The sequence below is a fragment of the Panicum hallii genome, chromosome 5 (assembly GCF_002211085.1).
Source record: "Panicum hallii strain FIL2 chromosome 5, PHallii_v3.1, whole genome shotgun sequence".
Taxonomy (NCBI): domain Eukaryota; kingdom Viridiplantae; phylum Streptophyta; class Magnoliopsida; order Poales; family Poaceae; genus Panicum; species Panicum hallii.
In genome coordinates, this window is record NC_038046.1 from 16983224 (window position 1) to 17003398 (window position 20175).

Below are 20175 nucleotides of genomic sequence, written 5' to 3' on the forward strand. Positions count from 1 at the left end.
AAGCTCCTCCACTCCAGGTAGGATGCTTATAGATGAAGAAAATAGAGGTCTAAGTGTCAAAATCTATAAATAAATATAGCACATAGCTTTGTTTCCCTGATGATAGCATGATTTATCAAATAACTAAAATTTAAAAGTTCAATTTATTTGTCATTGTATCAGCTTGATTAAAATCCACTGCCTACTACCCTTCTCCCCGCATTCGACGCGCAAAGATGGACGTGTGTTGCGCAGCGCGCATCCGGCAGCGGCGCAGTGATTCCTTTGGCTAGCGCTCCACGTCCGGCAGCGGAGCAATTGGTCACTACCCGGTGGAGCGATGCCCGCCATCGGTCCGTGGTGTCAGCGGCGGACCTCGGTCTGGAGAGGAGAGAGGGTCCGCAGTGTCAGCAGCGGAGCTCGGTTAGGAGAGGTGGAGAGCCACACCCGCCCGACCCCGCAAGCGGCAGCAGCACCTAACCACCGGGCGGGCGGCACCCCATGCGGCTAAGAGGCAGGCCACCGCGCAGCTGGGCCCGCTTGACAGTGGGCGGTGTCAAACCTGGGCATACGGGACTGCACACATGGTCTACAGCTCACAGGAGAAGAGGTGGGATATGGCCTACGCCCTACACTGGTTGTAACTACTCGTAGCCTAATAGAACTACTCATATAGTAGTAAAACTAGTCGGATACAATAGAAAACTATCCGAAAAGTACTCGGGTAGGACTCTGGAGCTCGTATCCGACTAGAATTTCTATGTAACCCTGTCCCCCCACACCATATAAGGGCGGACAGAGACCCTCCTCAAGGGGAGAGCGTGAGGGACAACTCGTGCCTCATGCAGGAGATCATTCGATCACCACCTAAGGAAATACAAACCACACAAGACGTAGGTTATTATGCTCCCGACGGCTCGAACCCATTTAAACTTTCTGTTCCTTGCACCTTTGAATTCTCGATCTCGGCGACACCCTACCTACAAACTCACCATCTCGAGAGTATCTTTTTCGATGGGCGTGACAGTAAAGCACCGACAGGCGGCCTCGGCCTCTGGGTGCTGCCGGCAAGGAGCAGGGGCGGAGCTAGGGGTGGTCCGGGTGGGTCGTGGATCACCCTAAGAATCCAGCCCAAGGCACGTTACCCCCCGTTTAGCAAATTCAGATCGATCGATTCCAAAAAAGAAGACATCGCCCTTGGTGTGCGTCGCCTCCTTTCGCTGTGGCACTATTCCGCATTCAGTTTTTCGCTCGAGGCAACCGTGCGGCACTGACTGAGATCAGAGCACGGAATGTCAGAGCCACAGCCCCAGCCGTTAGCAAGAACAGCGACAGCAGCTAGCGTCGGCAGGTACATTGGTACTAGGCAGCTAGGCCTTGCTTGTGGCCAGCACAACACCACAGCATGGACTGCCGGAGGCCTGTGAACCATGATGCCATTGCACACGCTTGCACATGTGTGGTTGCGTCGACTACATTAAGCAAATTGCAAAAATATTTATTTTAGAATATTGGTTTCTATAAGTTTTTTATTTATATATTGTTATTAAAAAATTATATTAAGTTGGACCACCTGAGACTGAAATCCTAGCGACGCCACGCAAGGAGGCGAGGGGGCGAGGCGCACCAGGCCGTGCAGGCGTGTCGCCTGATCCGTCCAGACCCCCGTCATAACAAATCCCCAGGCGGGGACGCGTGGCGTTCTTCGTACGCGCGTGCGCTGTTCGCGAGGACGGCCCCCGTCGGAGCAGTTGGTGAAGACGGCCAGTCCTATCGGCGCGTGCTCCCGGGATTCGATGTCGAGATAAGTTCCCCCTCCTGGCACCATCTGCATATCTTTCCCCACTTTCTTCTCCTCTCGCCCCGGATACGAACCCTACCTTTTGATTCCCCATCTCCCTTCCTCCTCCTGTTTTCCCGTCGCAAACCTCACACTCCTCTTTGTGCTGCTTTGAATCTGCCGTGCCAGGACCTGATCCATCAGTTCTTGCTCTTCCGGTGCAAGTGTAGAGGCGGCCATGGATTCGGTGACCTAGGCCTAGGAACGCCCATTGCAGGAAGGTGGCCCAACTGATTTTGATTTGGATCCTTCCTTTGCTTGATCTCATGCCGTGGATATTGAGTGCGCATCTAATTCTCCTATATGTACCTGCAGTGAGCTTTCTTGAATTACATCAGCAGGGTCTCAGGGCGAGTTTTACCCTTCTCTAGGCCTTTTCGATTGTTTATGTTCACTGCATGTTGTGCCTTGCATCAGTAGAAAGACATAGTGATCACATCTTGTGCTTTTTCTTATGCCTGCAGCAGCCTTCTTTGTTCTGATGGAATACAAGTGCATGCTTAGAGTTTCTACATTCCCAACTAATGCACATACGTGAAAATATATTAAGTCAAATTACAAAAAACTATGAAGTCTACATGATTTGTCTTATACAGAACAAAGAATTAGTAGTGACTCTATACTAATGCCAATATCATTCCATCAGCTAATTACTGTGTTCATTTTTCATAATCCTCAACTATCTACGAGTAATATAAAATAGTAAAAAAGCCATGGTAATTTTGGTAGGCGTCGAGATAATCGTACATGCCAAAATTAATGGAATCGGTACAAGCAAGAATAGGTAAGGCCTTAGTTGTGCAGCATCCATACATGAGCGAAATGAAAAGTGACTGGACTAAATCATAAACAAAATGACTAGACTAATGTTGCATGCTCATAGTCAAAAGTTGAATGGCACGGTACATCTGTACCTAAGATCACTTCACTTCAATAATTTTCTAGGGAACTAGTAATGTTAGTTGTGTATAGTGTGATTTCTATGCGACGCAAGTATGGACGGAGTGACACTGCTATTTATTGTTGGGTTAGAGTGTTCTACACATAGTACTGGAGGAATATCCTACCACGCAGTAGTGATATGTAGTTGAACTAGCTAGAATTTGGAGCTCATTGGTCAATCTAAAAGTTGAATATGGATTTCTAATCGGCCAAGAATCAAAAGATAGATTCAACCCTCATTGAACTGGATGGATGGAGAGAAAAACCTGTTGATAGCTCATATGTTTAGGAGCAATAAATTAAGGTTGTGATTAATGACGACATCATGAGTTGATTTAGATCAAAAGAATGAGCATTGTGAGTTATTACCAAAAAGAAAATAGTGTGAAACTAAAAAATAGTGTGAAATTGAAAAGTTCAAATTGGCAATCAAAATGATAAATAGAAGATATTAAAGATTTGAGGCACAAAGTGGTTGTACATGGCAAGATGGTTACATGTAACCAAGACTCGACTGTGATGAACCACACAGGTGAAGGATTAATGTAAAGGGCTTTGCTCCGAAGGATCAAAGCCTTAGTCAAGGGTGAGGACCATGAAGGGCACAAACCATAATTCGTTGAAAAAGGGCCATATGAGGCTATATGTGATCTGCATTAACTAAATGAAGAATACAAGATGATATAGAGTAGAATAATGTACCTTATGTGTGGTGATGCTCACTAATGACACATTTTCAAATCCGTTCAATGGTGTTTTTGCTTGATCATTATACTAACCTTTCGGATTCACTTTTACACTAACTGCCAATTGTCATCTGAAATAGCACCATATTTGCATCTGTATTGTTTTGGAATATATTGCAAAATGATTGCAAATATGAAATAAACGGAGGGTTTTGTTACCAGCTTAATATTGGCAAAGATTTCAGTCATTGCAAGAGCCCACGTATGAAAGATGGGAATCTTGGAAGCCACAAAGGACCCAGGTGGACCTAGACCCATCCCCCGTAGGTAGAAGACCGTTCCTGTAGATGGCCAAACAGGTCGTGCCTCATGTGTAGATGGCCAAATGGGTCATGCCTAATAGGTTGCATGAGATACAACATAAAAAATACTATATGAATATGGCCCGACATGATGGACATAGTGTCAAGTGCTAGCATGGTACGGCGTAGTATCGTGCGTGGCCGAAACTCTGGCACGCAGTGCCAGCACGTACACGACTAATGAGCTAGCATGGTTCGGCCCGTTAGGCCGGTAAACCACTCATATAAATATTCTCCTTAAACCCTAATCCATGTCACTCCTGCCTCCAACCAGCCGCCGCCCTTCTCCTCCCCTCGGTCTTTCTCCTTCTCTCGCACGCGAGTCTGACCTCCGAGCAGCGACCGACGCCCTTGCCTCCCCGAACCCCGGCCACCGATGGCTCCCCAATCGCCTGAGCTCCGACAGCCTCCCCCGCACGAAACCGTCTCCGCCATCGGCTCGCTCGGCCTCCTGCATCCATGCCGCCGCTGGCAGCTTCCCCCTCACCTGAGCTCCGACGACCTCCCCTGCGCCTACCCGTTGCTGTTGCCACCTCGTCCGTCCTCTACACATCCATGTCGCCGCTGCCACCACCTCGCCCAGCCTCCACGTATTGCTGGCGTCAGGCTCGGGCCAGCACGGAAACGCCGGGCTGCCGTGGCCACCGTGCCGGCACGGCACGACAGTACCGTGCCTAGGGCGGCATGCCAGCATGGCACAGCACGACTAGCTAGCCGTGCCTCGCCGTGCCATGCCGGCGTCGGGCCGTGCCGCCCATCTAGCCCAGATTGTGTGCCCATGCCCACAGATCAAAACCCACGGTGAACCTAGGTTCCTGAGTCCAACGAACTTGGAGTTGTAGTATAAATACCTCGTGATCATCTACGGAAAGGAGGTTTGCATCAGGCTGCATTCTCTCCATTCCATCACTTCCATTAGATAATGACACTTCCATTAGATAATAAATAGGAATTTCACCATATCACTGTGAAGATCCGTAACGCCCGCATTTTTATCTTATTTAAATTGCATTACCAATCACTCGTTTAAAAATCTTTTAAACCTTTTCTGCCGCTCGAGCTTCCGAAGCCCACCCCCCGATTTTCCACCGTCCCGACATCGCGCAGTCCTCTTTTTCCACGGAGCCGCCCGTCCCTTTTCCTTTTCCACCGGTCCCGCCGTCCCGTCGCATCACCATCGTATCGCGATCGGCCGCGTGCGCCTGCTCGGCCGCGATTGTTGGTGCCCCGCGCGTGTCCACTCTTTTCTTTTCTCATATTTTGTTCAAATCTATTTTATTTCTCTCTTCTAACTCTTTTTTTCCCAGAATTTTTTTTCTCTCCTCCTTTCTCCTTTTCTCCCGGCGCTGGCTTCCTCTTTCTTTTTCTCCCCTGTGCTGCCGCTGCCTGCTCGAGCTGTAGCCCGCTCCTTGCGCGCACGCACGGGCCAGCGCACAACCCGCCGCTGCCCCCGTTGCTGGCTGTGCACGCGCGCTCGCATCACGCCGCCCGCGTCACGCCACGGCCGCCACGGCCGCTGCTGCTCGCTGTGCCGCTGTGTGCTTGCTGCCCGTGCACGCCAAGCCGGCGTGCGAACCGCTGCTACGCCGGCCTGTCTACGTCCCGTCCCCTCATCCTCACAGCTTGCATCTTGTCCCCGAGCATCACAGCAGCCATTAATGGTGAGGTTCCTGTACTGCCCTGACCCTACCATGCCGGCCATATCCCCTTTCCCTCTCGGCCTATAAATCAGCCCCCGAGCCGCCCCTCACTCCGCCCACACCGCCCCAGCACCTCCCCTCCTCTACCTCGCGCTACAGCTCGCCGCCGTCGCTCACCATTGCCGGCCACCACCCATCTCCGTGGACAGCCCTCCATAGACCGTCTCCGCACGAGGTGAGGGCCGGAATCGGACCCCCTCGGCCTCCTCTCCGTTTTCCCCTCGTCCCCGGGCGTTGCCATTCACCAGGGGGTCGACGCCCATGGACTGGCTGCCCCCCTCCCATCCTACCGTTCCCCTCCCCCTCCTGTTCTGTCTCGAGGACGAAGAAAGGCAGACTTGTGCATAACCCCCTCCACTTTTCCTCCTTATGCAGTCCGCAGCCCTCCACCTCCCTCTCTCAAATATTTAACCAGAACTCTTTCTATCTCTTTAGTTCATTACAAATAGGTCCTCGCCCTTTTAAACTACTCCCTAAATGACCTTTAACTCATCAGTTCATGCGATATTTTGTTCTGAATCGATTTCAAACTCCACCACGCATCAAATATTTTCTCCAAGTCTCAGGATCCACATCCGACAAATATAATAGTCTTCTCTATTTTTTTTAATCGAAGCTCTCTATTTCCCTCTCTTATTTAAGCTCGTCGGCGAACTTTGTTTTTATTGTGTGATTATTTGTGTGTCGTAGCCGACGGTGTGACCGAGGAGGAGCTTCCAGAAGGTTTTGAGGACGGCAAGTCCAATCCCATCTTTTGATGCATATTTATCCTAGTTTTATAAACACAACCTATTGGCCTGTTTTATAAAATGCATTGTTGCAAGATATGGTTGGATAGCCACCCCTTGATTGCTATGACTATTCCTTGATGATCTAGGTTAATGTCTATATAGGGTTTGCTCTGCTGGACGTTAACTACTGCTAGATATGCTTAGGATCTTTTATTCCCTTTATTATATTTTAATCATGACCACAACACGTTTTATCGAAAATAAAGGTGTGAGTGTTTTAAAAGATAAAATGGGATTTCGGGAAAATAAAAGAAGGATATAACCTGATGAGATGGACGGTGTTTCCTGTGTGAAATGCCACTGGTGAGCTTGTACCTTTGTGGTTGAGCATGGTTGGGAGATGTCCGTCTTGTCAATGTAAGGATGAACTGAGGTGTCATCTTGCCTAACCCACTTATCGTACAACTACTTGACCGTTGTGTGGGCAACGGCTTAGCATAAATCCCACTAGTTGTTCTGCTAGCCAAAAAGAGAGCTGGTGAGCAATGGAAGATCATGGAGAAGGAATACGATCTGTGTGAGTTATGTCCCGGTTATGACTTTGTTGATAGGTCATTAACCCCATGGTTGCTTCCGTATTGGCTAGTTAGATTCAGCTAAGGTGGGTAATGGCTTTGTTAGGATCCGCAGCGACACTAAGGTGTCCGTAGTGCGGTACCCTACTTGTGGGTAAAGTGTATAACCTCTGCACAGTGTAAAATCTATTCGAATAGCCGTGTTCACGGTATTGAACGAGTTACGGCATGGTCACTTCAATAGACATTTTGGGATGGTTGGTTTTGTGGCATGAGTTGTTTTGAAAGTGTCCGGCGGTTGTGCCGTGAGCTACTGTGGATGTGGAGTCCGGTAGCATTAAAACTTGGATCATTTGTGTAGGATCAACCCCACTTATTATTCGATTACTACAGAAATATTTTGAGAAAACTCTTTTATTAAATGAACCCTTGCATGTGTAAAACCTTACTTTATCGCAAACAAACTCTAGCCTTATCCTTGATATATCATGTGCATGATTTTTATCTAGCCTTATCCTTGATATATCATGTGCATGATTTTTATTATCCCCCTCCGTGGGTGTGGTTGGACTTGTTGAGTACGTATGTACTCACTCTTGCCTAGTTTTTACAGAGGAGGATCCGAACTTCGTTCCTGAAGACGTCGAGTAGGTCGCCGTCCTGCACCCAACCTTGCCCGTGGTTCGGGGTCTCCACAGGAAGCTTACCATGGCGCAAGACTTTGATGTTATCTTAGATTTCGTTGGCACTTTAGTTTGGCTTGTAGTTCTTATATTATCCCTCTTGATAGTGGCACTTCAGTGCCCGCTACCTCGACGATTTGTACGGTAAAGAACTATCTGATGTAATAAATGTGTTATCAGCCTCTTGGAACTGATATTTATATCATATTTAGTCACCTCTGATGAGGGGACGCTTCAAGATCATTGTCCATGACCTTGGCGACATAGATGGTGTGGTGCTGCTGTGATCCAGTGATCTTCTCAAGAGAAGTTTGTGAGAAGATCCGGATGATATGCTTGTGAGAGGCATTGTGCTAATCTTACCAGAGGGATGAAGAGCAACTTTAGTAGAATTAAGGTGTGGAGTATTTTTTTTATCCAAACCAGCTCAAGATAAAGTGCTGCCTTGAGTGATTGGAAAATTAAGCCCACCTTAATAACATAGATAAGGGGTGACCGGCAGGTCATCGAGAGCAAAAAAAATTGGCATCTCCATTGTTGTTTGTTTATTTGAGCTTATCTACTTTGTGCAATTTATATTTAAGCAATCTAACTTGCCATAATAATTATAATTTATCACATGCCACTCTAGAATTGCAGATTTTGACATATCCACATCCACCATAGAGTGTGTGCATATGTTTGTAACATTGTTTCAGGGTTAGATGTAGTCGGCCGACCGTTTTAATTCCACATTTTTATAGTTTTATGATTTAAGTCTTACAAGAAGTTTTAGAACCGAATATTGGACCTAATACCCCTCTAGTTGGCCTCTTCGAATCTACACCCATAAGTGTGGACACTTATTGAAATGGGGATAGGCACAAAGGTACATTATTGTTAGTACTACAAGAATTAGCCTCATATATATTGCTCATAAAGTAAAAGTGGCCAGGGTTAATTGGCTCGCAAGCAGAAGCGAAGCCAGAATAGTAGTTCATCGGTCCTCTGTACATAATGCTATCGTACTATTTAGAGAAAACAATTGCCATTCATAAAGAGGAATTCGACTAGAGTTTGCTGAAGCCGCTGGAATCATCTCGCCCCTGCTCCCAAGTTGTACATGTCAATAATGAATACGTAATTAAATCAGTCTCTTATCAGGTGCTTCTTTTGGTATTTGAATATTGTTCAAAGCGTAGTGCAGCACTTTACATTCTGTAATAATCCCAATGAGATATCAGTACTCCGTACATCCAATTATCGAGTTCTAGAGTATACTAGCAAATATGCTCGTAGGTTGCCACAGACGAATATATACCCGTATATTATTATTATTATTATATGGTCGTACCTCTAGCCAGCCTTGATGCTATTATGTCGCCAAAGTGTGATCGAGCTCACGTCCTGACTGAAAATCCAGCGGCGCCATGTAGCATCATAGCCGCGCTATGCGCGTGGTGTGATCGGAAACGGATCGTAAAGGATATGGGCACAACAACGTTACCGTAGGGTAGGCATATAGGTTGTGGCTGATTTTTTTCTGCCATAGAATTTTTTCAACATAGATTTTATTGTGTTTTCACGTTCTCAGTATATTTGTTGAGTATGTTTAGATTACAATACAGTATTACTTTTTGTTCTTACCGTATACGCTTCAGCTCCACCTGTTGGTGATACATATTGGATCAAATTAAAATTTTGACCGAAGCATTGCGTGCTTTGGAAACAGCTAAAGATAAAAGCCGCGGAATTGGAAACATGTAAAGATAAAAGATAGACTTGATACCGATCGAGTCAATCGTTTGACTCGAGCATGTTGATGAGAGTAGATGCTCCAGCTTCCACGATAGATCCCACGAGCGCCCCACCCTGCGACGCCCCGGTGGCCTGTCCTCCCGTGCCACCACCAGCGTCGCCCATCCCGCGGCTGGACGGTCTGGGGCCGTGGAGGCAGCCGATGTGGAGGTCCACGTTGCACAGCCCGCAGCGGTAGACCCAGACGTAGCAGGGCTTGCCGCACGCCGCGCACGTCCCCATCCCGGACACGGCGGCGAGGCCGTGCTCCGGGTGCAGCTCGCTGCGCACAGTCCGCGGCAGCCGCGAGCACCGCGGGTGCATGGCGAACCCGCACGGCGCGCACCGGTAGAGGAAGGCGCCGTCGGGGACGTCCTCGCGGCAGACGTGGCACATCTGCGGCGAATCGCCGTCGCTGCCGTCGGCGGCGCGGGAGAGGGTGAGGTCGTGCCACGGGTGCACGAAGAAGGAGGTCAGGACCTCGGGGTACGTAGCGCACTTCTGGTGCAGGTTGAAGCCGCAGCGAAGCCGGTGGCAGCTGTAGCCGCTGCCGGCGATCGTCTCCCCGCACAGGTCGCAGCTGTGTGTCGAGTGGTAGTGGTCCCTGAGCTTGAGCTCGTGGTCGGGATGGGAGAAGTGGGTGATCGGCCCTGCCATGGCGTGGCGCTGCTTGCTTGCTTGCTAGCGATGCTGCATGGGACGATGGAGCAGCTAAGAGCATTTTAATAGGAGTTCTAAATTAGGAATACAGGGCTTAAAAGAAAAAAAATAGTCTCCAACAGGAGTTCTATTTTAAAAAACTGGCAAATCAATTTAGGACTCAATTGGTTGGGTCCTATCTCCCTTTTGCCACGAAATCTAACTGACAGAGACTTCTTTCCCCAATGCCTCCGCTCCAATCTTTCCCCAATTAGTTCTAAATGACATGATTTGAGACCCCGCTGTTGGAGTCTAAGGTTTTTTTACCCTAAACACATCAAATATGTCCCTAATATAAATTATAGGACTCAAATAGAACTTATCGGAGATGCTCTAAGCTAGATATTTTATAGCTGCTTTGATTTTTTCGTGATGTGTGGTGGATGTTAGCGATGCTGCTTGGGACGATGGAGCAGCTAAGCTAGATATTTTATAGCTGCTTTGATTTTTTTCTGTGATGTGTGGTGGATGTTACATACATATATAGCATGAGGAGCCTCTGCCGGTTTTGGATGAATTTCAATACCCACTGATCACCGGGGAACAAAACCGAGTGCTGTGTAATGCTAGTTCGCCACGGCTCTGCAATTTTAATTAATGTAGAATCGATCAAAAGAGGCATGTTTCTCTATGGACTTAGTAGTGATTAGAAAACGATATTACATGTTCATTATGAATTTGTTGACCACTAATAATAGCAAGAAGAATGCGTCGAGATTGATGTCACACGGCAAGGAAACCACGGCTGCACGCGGATTGTATTGATGATTAGATCCTCTCGTGTTCGGCTTCGGCTTCGGACTGACCAGGCGCATGACAGTAACGGCGGCGACCATGCATCAAATGGAGTCTAAAACTTGGTTGATGTAGCGCGCCTGTTTTGGTCGGCGTCTCTCCCTCCGGCTGCGAGTAAGAAACTGAACTTCTTTTGAGTGGAATATCATCGCAGCTCCTACTTTCATCCCAAATTATAGGTCGTTTTAATTTTTCTATACATATATTCACCTAGAAAAACTAAAACGACTAATAATTTGGGATAGAAAGAGTACATTTTACTAACCAATATTGAGGTGAAGCTCTGATTGTGTATGAAGGCAGATAAAAAGGCAGTTGAACCTTCAAGGTCAATTACCGGCTAAAAGCAGAGCACACAACGGTCGAAAGTAAAAATATAGCGCTGTCCCTTGCTGGAAATATTTTTTATTATCCGCTGAAGTGATCTTTAGTTAATTTTTTTCTGATGAATAGCTTTTGACCTCTAACAAATAGTTCTCAGTTGAATGTCTTTTTATCTCTATTAAATACATGTAAAAGATGCATTCTATCCTTTTTCGGTCAATGTCGTTCGCTAAGGGAGTATCTAGTTTGAGGATTACCAGTATGAATATATCGTTATGATTTTTTTATGGGATGGCCCATCCCTAATGCTTATAGTAATCATGTGCTTGAGGGGGATGAGTAGTGATAGATCAACCCATTCCATTTCTCAAAACAAGCAAAAATCTTAAGGACCAAAACAATGGTGGACCGTTTCATTCCTCAAACCAAACACCATGTAACTTGCAAGTGGATTAAACCAAACACCATGTAACTTGCAAGTGGATCAACCGTTGCACTATAAACCGCAATACATGTTGGAACTAACCTTTTTTTAGAAAAAAAAACAAGTGGGCTTTCAGAGAGGGAATGTCCAGTGTTGTGTATTTCATTGACTTGTGGCAAATTTTGCCTTGATTGAACCAAGTGGTCCAACCCTTAGAGATGTCGTCATTGCATTTCTGTAAAGCAATCATAGGATTCTCACAAATACTAGAGAACTTGCCGATGTAGAATTAGCTTGCGTTTTGCAAATAGCATCACTACGTTTTCAGAGAGATGACTTTGAGTTCTAAATCATTCCCTGATACCAGATACGCACCTCGAAACGACCTCAAGCTAACTAGGCGGAAGATAACCGTGAACTGACTTAACGTTGGACTAAATCTTAAAGAATACTCAGAACCGACTAAAGTGAGAATATATTTGGTCTGAGTACTTGGAAGAGCAAAACCATACTTTTCAATGGCAAGAGGGTCCATTCCCCGATCTGCAGGGAAAATCAGAGACAACCTTGAACCTTTTCCATGGTTTGACATTTGAAACGAACATTTTTTTTTGTCTGAAAAGTATATTACACTCAATTACACAACTCTTTATTTATGTTTTCTTCAAAATAGGTACAGAATCACTGGTTCGAAGTTACAAGCAACGCATGACACAACTCGCGGTACCAAAGCTGGAACATTCGACTAGGTTATGTCACTGTAGCACTTTAGAATGTGTCATAATAATTCGTAAAAGAATTCTGGCTGTAGGTTGTTCATTTCAGCAGAGATCTTGCAAGGTGCTCCCTAGCTGTGGCTAAGGCCTGAGATATCGTCTGCGCAGAACAGGTCACAGGGATCATGAGATGTATGCAACCTGTGAAATGAAATGCGATAGAATGGAATGAGTAATTACCTGCTCAGAAAATGGGACAGAACCGTCAACAGCATTGGTTGCGACCTTCCCAGCAATGGTATTCGCATCTGTTTCCAGGATGATGCTGCAAAAGTACATAAGACATAATTGTTTCAGTACATGCCCAATAGACAATAGTCTGTGGCTGGGTAACTACTGATGGCAACTTCTACTCCATGGAGCAATCTGTGACACATAACTGAAAGTAACCATGCTATCTTCCTAAAATCTACTGATTAGCTGTTGTATTGTGTTTGCCATAAAAAAATAAAGCAAACACCGTCATCAAGGCAACCATTTTGCTTCCATCAGTAGCGCACTTTTGTGGAAATAAATCACTAGCACTAGCACCTATATTTCTTTCATCCCTATATGCACAATGGCATAAATTTGCCAATGGTACAGTTTTGTGCGGTCACCCTGAGTATCTTAACTGAGATGCAAAATTTGTGGTACATGCCATTCGACTTACAATAGGAATATTTAAGCTAAAGACTCAGCAGATGATGTGGATGAACACAGATACATGCATTGGAATAAGCAGTTCAACTAGCTTAAATCATTTCTTCTCCATGTTAAGTAATAATTATTTATAATAACAGATACCATAAAACAGGCAGTATTGAGACCATGCCAATGTGGCCACACGGATGGTCAAAAAAGTAATGCAAACATAATAGCCATGGCAAAATCATAGAACCATCTAACATAATGCAGCATCATATTTGAAACAGCACAATGTCAAAACATAACTGATAACCAAAACTTAGCACAAGTAGCAAGATTATTACCCGCCATCTATAATTTCATCAATGCAGAGAAGTATCAAGTCCAAGTTCTCAAGTGCAGTCCGCTTCTCAACATCACCCCTAAAGCATATTAAGTGGACTTCAAAACAACTGCATACAAAAACAACTGCTCGTACAGTAATAATAACTGAAAATAGGCTACCTGAGTAGAAGACCAACAGAATCCGAAAAACCATTTAGTACACTTGCTAAGATGAGTTCATTCTCATCATCTCCAGCGGTGATGAAAAAGTGAAGGTCATGTACGAACTTGTAGACGACAATATAACCATCAAACAATGTTATCTCAGCTGCAAAGAATCAAATATATGCATCAGCGGAGAATTTACTTGTGGACAGCAGGCACTCTCTGGTGCCCAATGTTAGCGAGATGTATAGGCAGGCCCTATGGGCTGTTGGTTAGCCGGCCTTGTTGGCCTTTAGGGCTGGGCGCCGCACCCTAGTGGTGCGCCCTTCCCCAGTATCTCCTCTGATTTGGTTAGGGTAGGCAAGGATCACCCTGATAGGATATTTCCATATACCTAGGTCATCCTTGCCTATATGTATCTTACCTGTGCTTTGCACCCTAATCAATATAGTATTATCCCGAGCCATTATTGTTTACATGGTATCACGAGTCCGGGTAATCCACCCGATTCATCTTCCGCTGCCCTAGCAATGGCTGGCTCCATCCCTGCCGCCGACGCCACCCTCGACGCTGAGCGCGAGGCACACGCGCAGAAGGCCAAGAAGACGCATGACGCCGCCCTTCTTGAGGCTGAGGCCGCCGAGAAGGAGGCCACCAAGGCCAGCACCGCACACGACGCCGCCTCTCAGAGCGCCCGTGTCGCCCTGGCGCGCGCCGCCACCGTTCCTGACCAGGACGGCCACAGCGCCCCCTCCGTCACGCCATCCCACATCTCAGACCCCAACCGTGGTGCCCGCGATGATCTTCAGCAGGCCATGGTTCTGCACGAAGCGACAATGGCCCCTCTGAACGCTGGCACCGACACCTCCGCAGGCAACGGCGGCGGGTCAGGCGGACCTGCACGCGCGCCCAGCGGCTCCGGCGCTCCCTCAACGCCCTGGCCGACATTCCACAACCCGTGGGCTGGGTCCATTCAAATGTGGCCCGGCCCACCATTCCCTAGGCCACAGCCTGGCCTGCCTCAGCCACAGCAAGCACTGTTGGCCCAGCACGCGCAGGCTCAGGCGCTGCAGCAGGCCCAGCGCGCGCAGCTTGCGCAGGTCCAGGCTGCCTACATGGCCCAAGCACAACAGGCGCTGGTGCACGGCACCGGCCGTGGCCCCTCAGGCGGGCGTGTGGGCCCCACCCGGGTTCTACAACCCTATCGCCGGACTTCCCACCTGGGATCAGCAGTCTCTTCCTCCACCTTCAGCACCATGACGCTGAACCCTCCACAGAACAACGAGTGGTACTTCGATACAGGTGCCTCCTCTCACATGACTTCTGATTCCAGCACCCTGTTGCATACGACGAGATGTATAGGCAGGCCCTATGGGCTGTTGGTTAGCCAGCCTTGTTGGCCTTTAGGGCTGGGCGCCGCACCCTAGTGGTGCGCCCTTCCCTGGGATCTCCTCTGATTTGGTTAGGGTAGGCAAGGATCACCCTGATAGGATATTTCCACATACCTAGGTCATCCTTGCCTATATGTATCTTACCTGTGCTTTGCACCCTAATCAATATAGTATTATCCCAAGCCACTATTGTTTACACCCAAGTATATCAGAGGAGAGCCTAAATTCAGTTTAACCATCAACCTAGCGTATAAAGTCTGAATACCTGGAAAGGTACATGGATAATAAGGCTGCCTTAATGCAACTGATGACACGATTACCAACAATATAATAGCATGCATTTATGCAGCGTACACTGCTTAGATATTGCTCAAATTCTGTTACCCTAAAATGTCAATTGGATAGCCCAAACCAGTGAAGTGATTGAACAATTGTTAACAAAATCAAATAACTGATTTCAGACAAGAAAATTTGGAAGTGGTTAAAGGTACACCTGTAGTTAATTGAGAATAAAAGAACATCAACATAGTGTGAAACAGAGTACATGAAATTAAGTGAATAGAACTTAGGACTGGCCAGTCATATGCATGATTACGATTAAATTGAGAAAGATAAATAGTTGAATATGCCGACATATTGGAAAATTTTGGGGTCAAAATATACACCAAGTTGTTGAGTAAAAAAATAGCATAGCTAAACTCTTAAATCTTGCTGCCATGATAGTGATGTTTGGTTCTGCATGGAACAACTAAGAATGAAAAATACCTTCTGCCCGTGCATTTGTCTTCAGAGTTTTAGTGAAAACAGATTTTTCATAGGCCAACTTTGATGCATTAGTTGTCCAATCATCTGCGAAATACTTCACAGCAACACGCTTCCCTTCAGAATCCAGAAGCAAAATATTCTTTACAGAAGGGCAAGACTCCTGTGTAATAGACAAATCATTGCATTACTTCCTGATAGGATTAAGCCATCCAGGACAACTGACAGCCTAAGTTTCATGATAAACGAAGTTGGTCATTAGAAAAGAAACATGGTAAACTATGTCAATAATTTTATGAAAGTGGAATAAATAAAGGATGTTTTGGATAACTACGGAAATCATGCAACATCATCACTCATCTACAAGATGGAAACACATTTGGCAAGTGCACCGGCATCAAGAACTCAAGATTATACTTCTGTTATGGACTTATGGCCCTGGGTCACCCATTGGGCCTGAACTACTGGGAGGGAGGAAGAGGTGGCCAGCGGCCATGGTGAGGGCGCAGGAGGAAGAAGAGGGGTGCAGAGCATGAGAAAGAGAAATTTTGAGAGCTAGCGCGTGGGGCCCAGTGGGCCCAGCTTGGCCCTCTGGGTCTGTAACATTTTCTTACAAAACTAACAAAGTAAGCAATGATTTTACCCCCAGAATAGAGCAACAATCCTAACAAATAAATGACTTGGATGCATTTTTAAATTATAAATATTATGACAAATGGACCAAGATGGATTACCCCACCCTACCATAAATTATAGTGCAGAGCAGAACACTTAATATAGAAACATCATATACTATACTAACATATATCATCTTTGATTTCCTTACTCAATGGTATACTGTTTCAGAGTAAGCAATATTGTAATAAACTATTATTATGTCATAACGTTGTTATGAACTTTGCAATACAGGTTGGCACTACTAAAAAAGATCCTCAAACGAAAAAATCATTAGAAGGTACAGACAGCCAATTCGCACTATTTAGGTAAATCATGATTACATGCACAATCAAATGACATAACTGGATTAATACAGCAGCACAAGTTTCAAGGCCCCTTGGCAAAGGTGCGCATCCTGTGCTAGACAAGTTTACCATCCCTGAAGGTTATACAAGAAAATGTAACGATCCAGTCTAGGAGTTCCCAAAGAAATTTCTTCACAACTGATCAATCAGATCTAGAATAGACATCAGCTTGAACTCCACATAGCTCATCGTCTGTGCATAAAAATATAATTCTATAGCAACAGCAGAAACAACAGGCATGTACATTGCCTGCAAATGCATTCTCAGGTAAAGTAGTAAGCACAAACAAAAGGAAATGGTAATGGCAGTAAACAGCAACAACAGAAAGCAGAAGAGGAATCTGCCTCGCACCTTGGAGAAATCCGCCATGGTGTATCGTCCTCCCCAATTCCACCCTTCACACAAAAACATGAGAGTAAAGATCACCAGCTAAGGCTCACGAGCCGCAGCGAACCACACAGTAAGCAGATCCGCAACAAAATGAACTTATATAGGGACCCAGCATAGGACATGGGTGTACACATGTACACCCGATAATTCTTACAAACGAGATCGAAGTTAGTAGGTAATATATCGTAACTGGATTCAGATCCGAATACAAATAGTTTTTGTTAGGGTTTGGGGTGCTCCGTCTCGCACAGCAGAAGGAAAGAGAAGGGGCGGGCATACCTGGAGGATGCGCTCGTCGCCGGCAAAGGGCTGGGCGAAGACAGGACAAATGGCGCCGCCGCTCGCCCAGTCGTCGCCGCCAGGGAAGGAAGAGCAACGGAGGAGAGAGTCCGAGAGATGGGAAATGTTTAAGAAACAGAGGAGATGAGCCCGAGGCCCTGAGCGGCTGAGCCCTGAGCGGGAGGGCTGTCAATGAGCCGAGCTCGAGCGAGCCTGCCACCTAAATCTGGAGGATCCCGAGCCGAGATCGATTGAGCCCAAGATGTTTTTACAGATATCACGGAACATCTCACGATACCATACAACACGCATGGCCTAGTCTCAGCAGAAGTTTTATAGGCATGTTACATCATATCAACAAATTTACTAATATAGCAGAATTATTATAAGGAGAGAAGGAGGAGTTTTATAAAATATAAGAGAAATTTTATTCCAGTGACACTTATCCGGTTCGGTTACTAATTTTACGGTCTTCGTAACAGTACAATAAAACTATACACTAAGATTTAGTTGCATTTAATTCGATAAATAAATGGAAAGAGAAGCATATCTGGACATTTAGTTTTATTGCCTTTGTTTTCTTTTCTGAAAGTTCTATTTTCAAAATTGAATTATTCTCTTTTGATAGTTCTATTTCTAAAATTGAATTGTTCTTCAACAATTCCATTTAAGTTGCCATCTTATAAATAGTATGGATGGCCATTCGATTTCCGTACAGAGTAGTTCTTTTGAGAAAATATTAGTGGATTTATATGATAACATCGAAAATGAGAAGTCGTGATTAATAAGATGATAAGTAAGGTTCTTCTTCTTGATCATTTTACTAAAATGAAACAGAACTGTCAAAAGAGAATAGCGGGAGTATTATTTTGTACGTATTTTAGCTTGTACAACACAGTAGCTCGCTAGCTAATGCAAAGTTCCTCCAGCTATATTATTTTAACTTTCGATGTTTAGAAATTTAATTAATAGAGATAGCAGGGTGCATGCATATGCCACACAAAACTGAAATACTTGAGCTTTACCAAGTGCCTCTATCTTTTATCGTTGGAGCTCCCAAGCTCCATGTTAGGTCCAAGCTTGCTTGATTCCAAGTGTGGCTTAGCTTGAATTGAGTTTTTAGCAAGTTAAATATAAACAGCTCATGAGTCTTGAGCTTTTCTAGTAACTACTTAGGGATAGGGGTAAACCACGAATGCTCAGTAGATCAGCATGTGTAAATCAACATATCATCAGACTATGGTATCGGGATGAGCACTAGGATGAGCACGCATGCTAATATAATGGGCAACCTCCTTGTCGTTAAAGTCAAGGTCACGTCAGCCAGCATCATGAAGGATGGTAGGGAGATTTTTTAAGGAAGGGGGATGGGTGGCATGTATGAAAATGCTAAGAAGTGTTAGAGATCAAAATTTTATTTTAAAGAATTTTGAACGAGAAGTTGTCATGTGAAATTTAATTATATCGTGATGATATTTAAAGGATAAAGTTAATAAATGCTTTGTAGTATCACCCGTAGCAACGCACAAGCATATTTGCTATGATTATAACAAATTATTCTAGCTAAAAAGAATCTTATTCTACCTAAGTATTAGAAACCTGCAACACTTCAAATCATCTAGTGGAGCAAAATATCACGTTGATAGATATTTTATGTGCTAGCTATATAACAACTAACATAAGCTATAAATAAAATACTAGACGATCATACACAAAACATGCGAAATCTTTATTATTTAATTTTAAGGAACTATTGTCTAAAGAGGTATGATAGAAGACAGAACGCTTGGATCTCAGAGTAACAGTAGAGAGAGAAGAAAAATAAATCCAAAAAAACTACAGCATCCTTAGGGCGGATCAAAGTATAGGACATGTGTGCACATATGTACACCCGATAATTGTTGCAAAAAAACATCAAAGTTGTGGCATATGCATGTATTTGGACCGGATCCAAACACAAATAGCGTAAGTTAGGGTTAGCGGTGCTCGATTTCGCACAGCGGGGAGAAAAGGGCGTAGTTGGTAATACTTGTCACCAGCAAAGGGGCCGACTAAGATCTGGGGAGGAGCAGCGTCGCTCGCTAAGCCGTCGACATCAGGAAAGGAGATCACAAGAGAGAAGGTGGGCACCGGCAGGTGAACGGAAGAAAGAAGTACGCCTGCTCTGCTAGAGGTTTGGAAAGTGAAAACCAATATTTACGAGGGGAAACTATTTCTATAAAAAAAATACTCTTTTCAGAAAATATATATGAATGAGACAGGGACATAACAAACTTTTTTTATATACTTTTGACGCTATGTTGGCAAGTATATTTATTTTTGAAAAATTTCAAATTATCTTATTTTTTTTTCAAATTACCCTGCAACTATATCAATTAGTCCAATTTACCTTTTAACAAAATTTGTGTATTTCATCTATCTGTGCATGATTGGAGTAAGTTTCAATTTTGTAGGGAGACTAGTAAACATCATAAAAATTATCTTTTAAAACATATATTATAAATTTTGGATCACCACTTTTACATATTACATGTTCTAAAGATTAATTTACTATTAGATATATTAGTCATCAAAATAATGAAACATAATTTTAAACATATGTTATTATATCTTATATCACCGTGCAATTTTAACTTAAACCCCCATTAGCGCTTGGAAAGTAAAAAAGATAAATCCTACTAAAGGATAAATTAAACTGATTGATATAATTGTGGGAGTAAATTGAGCTAAAAGAAGTGTAGAGGTCACCTGAACTTTGGCCACACTTAAGGGGATTAATTGAACTTTTCTAATTTTATATATTCTTTTGACGTCACTCTATAGTTTCATGGAGTTGGTTAAGTGTTTAACTTTAAAACTCAAGTGCCACCAATCGCCCTTATTTGAGTGTTGTAATATTTTTTAAAACTTTATTCAACAACGA

The 20175-nt window shown here is 44.7% G+C and overlaps 2 protein-coding genes and 1 long non-coding RNA gene across 5 annotated transcripts; 1 reads left to right on the top strand and 2 right to left on the bottom strand.

Moving 5' to 3' along the window:
- Positions 1 to 1767: 1767 nt before the first annotated feature.
- LOC112891593 lies at positions 1768 to 2301 on the top strand. Its single transcript, XR_003228580.1, has 2 exons — positions 1768 to 2040; positions 2135 to 2301. It is a non-coding gene; the product is annotated as an uncharacterized LOC112891593 (long non-coding RNA).
- Positions 2302 to 8355: 6054 nt separating this feature from the next.
- LOC112891592 lies at positions 8356 to 10019 on the bottom strand. Of its 3 annotated transcripts, none has more exons than XM_025958489.1 (2): positions 9267 to 10019; positions 8356 to 8583 (listed from the first exon to the last, which is right to left on the bottom strand). In XM_025958489.1, the coding sequence occupies exon 1, from the start codon at positions 9929 to 9931 to the stop codon at positions 9275 to 9277; it is 657 nt and encodes a 218-aa protein (XP_025814274.1). In that variant the 5' UTR covers positions 9932 to 10019; the 3' UTR covers positions 8356 to 8583; positions 9267 to 9274. The 3 variants fall into 3 exon arrangements, 2 of the variants coding, with proteins under 2 accessions (XP_025814274.1, XP_025814273.1); XM_025958488.1 differs by having other exon boundaries at positions 8356 to 9144; XR_003228579.1 differs by having other exon boundaries at positions 8382 to 8583; positions 8832 to 10016.
- Positions 10020 to 12100: 2081 nt separating this feature from the next.
- On the bottom strand, positions 12101 to 17455 carry LOC112894736 (coatomer subunit zeta-2). Its single transcript, XM_025962538.1, has 7 exons — positions 17253 to 17455; positions 16935 to 16978; positions 15565 to 15724; positions 13424 to 13571; positions 13264 to 13341; positions 12473 to 12557; positions 12101 to 12392 (listed from the first exon to the last, which is right to left on the bottom strand). The coding sequence occupies exons 2-7, from the start codon at positions 16950 to 16952 to the stop codon at positions 12333 to 12335; spliced, it is 549 nt and encodes a 182-aa protein (XP_025818323.1). The 5' UTR covers positions 16953 to 16978; positions 17253 to 17455; the 3' UTR covers positions 12101 to 12332.
- Between the last annotated feature and the right edge of the window lie 2720 nt (positions 17456 to 20175).

What these genes read in the sequence shown, in the direction of transcription:
- LOC112891592 (XM_025958489.1), bottom strand. Translation starts at nt 9,931, where the DNA reads ATGGCAGGGCCGATCACCCACTTCTCCCATCCCGACCACGAGCTCAAG.
- LOC112894736 (XM_025962538.1), bottom strand. An exon ending in GACAAATGCACGGGCAGAAG is followed by an intron (nt 13,572 to 15,564) that starts GTATTTTTCATT and finishes GATTCTTTGCAG; the next exon opens with CTGAGATAACATTGTTTGAT. An exon ending in GATGAAATTATAGATGGCGG is followed by an intron (nt 12,558 to 13,263) that starts GTAATAATCTTG and finishes GTACTTTTGCAG; the next exon opens with CATCATCCTGGAAACAGATG.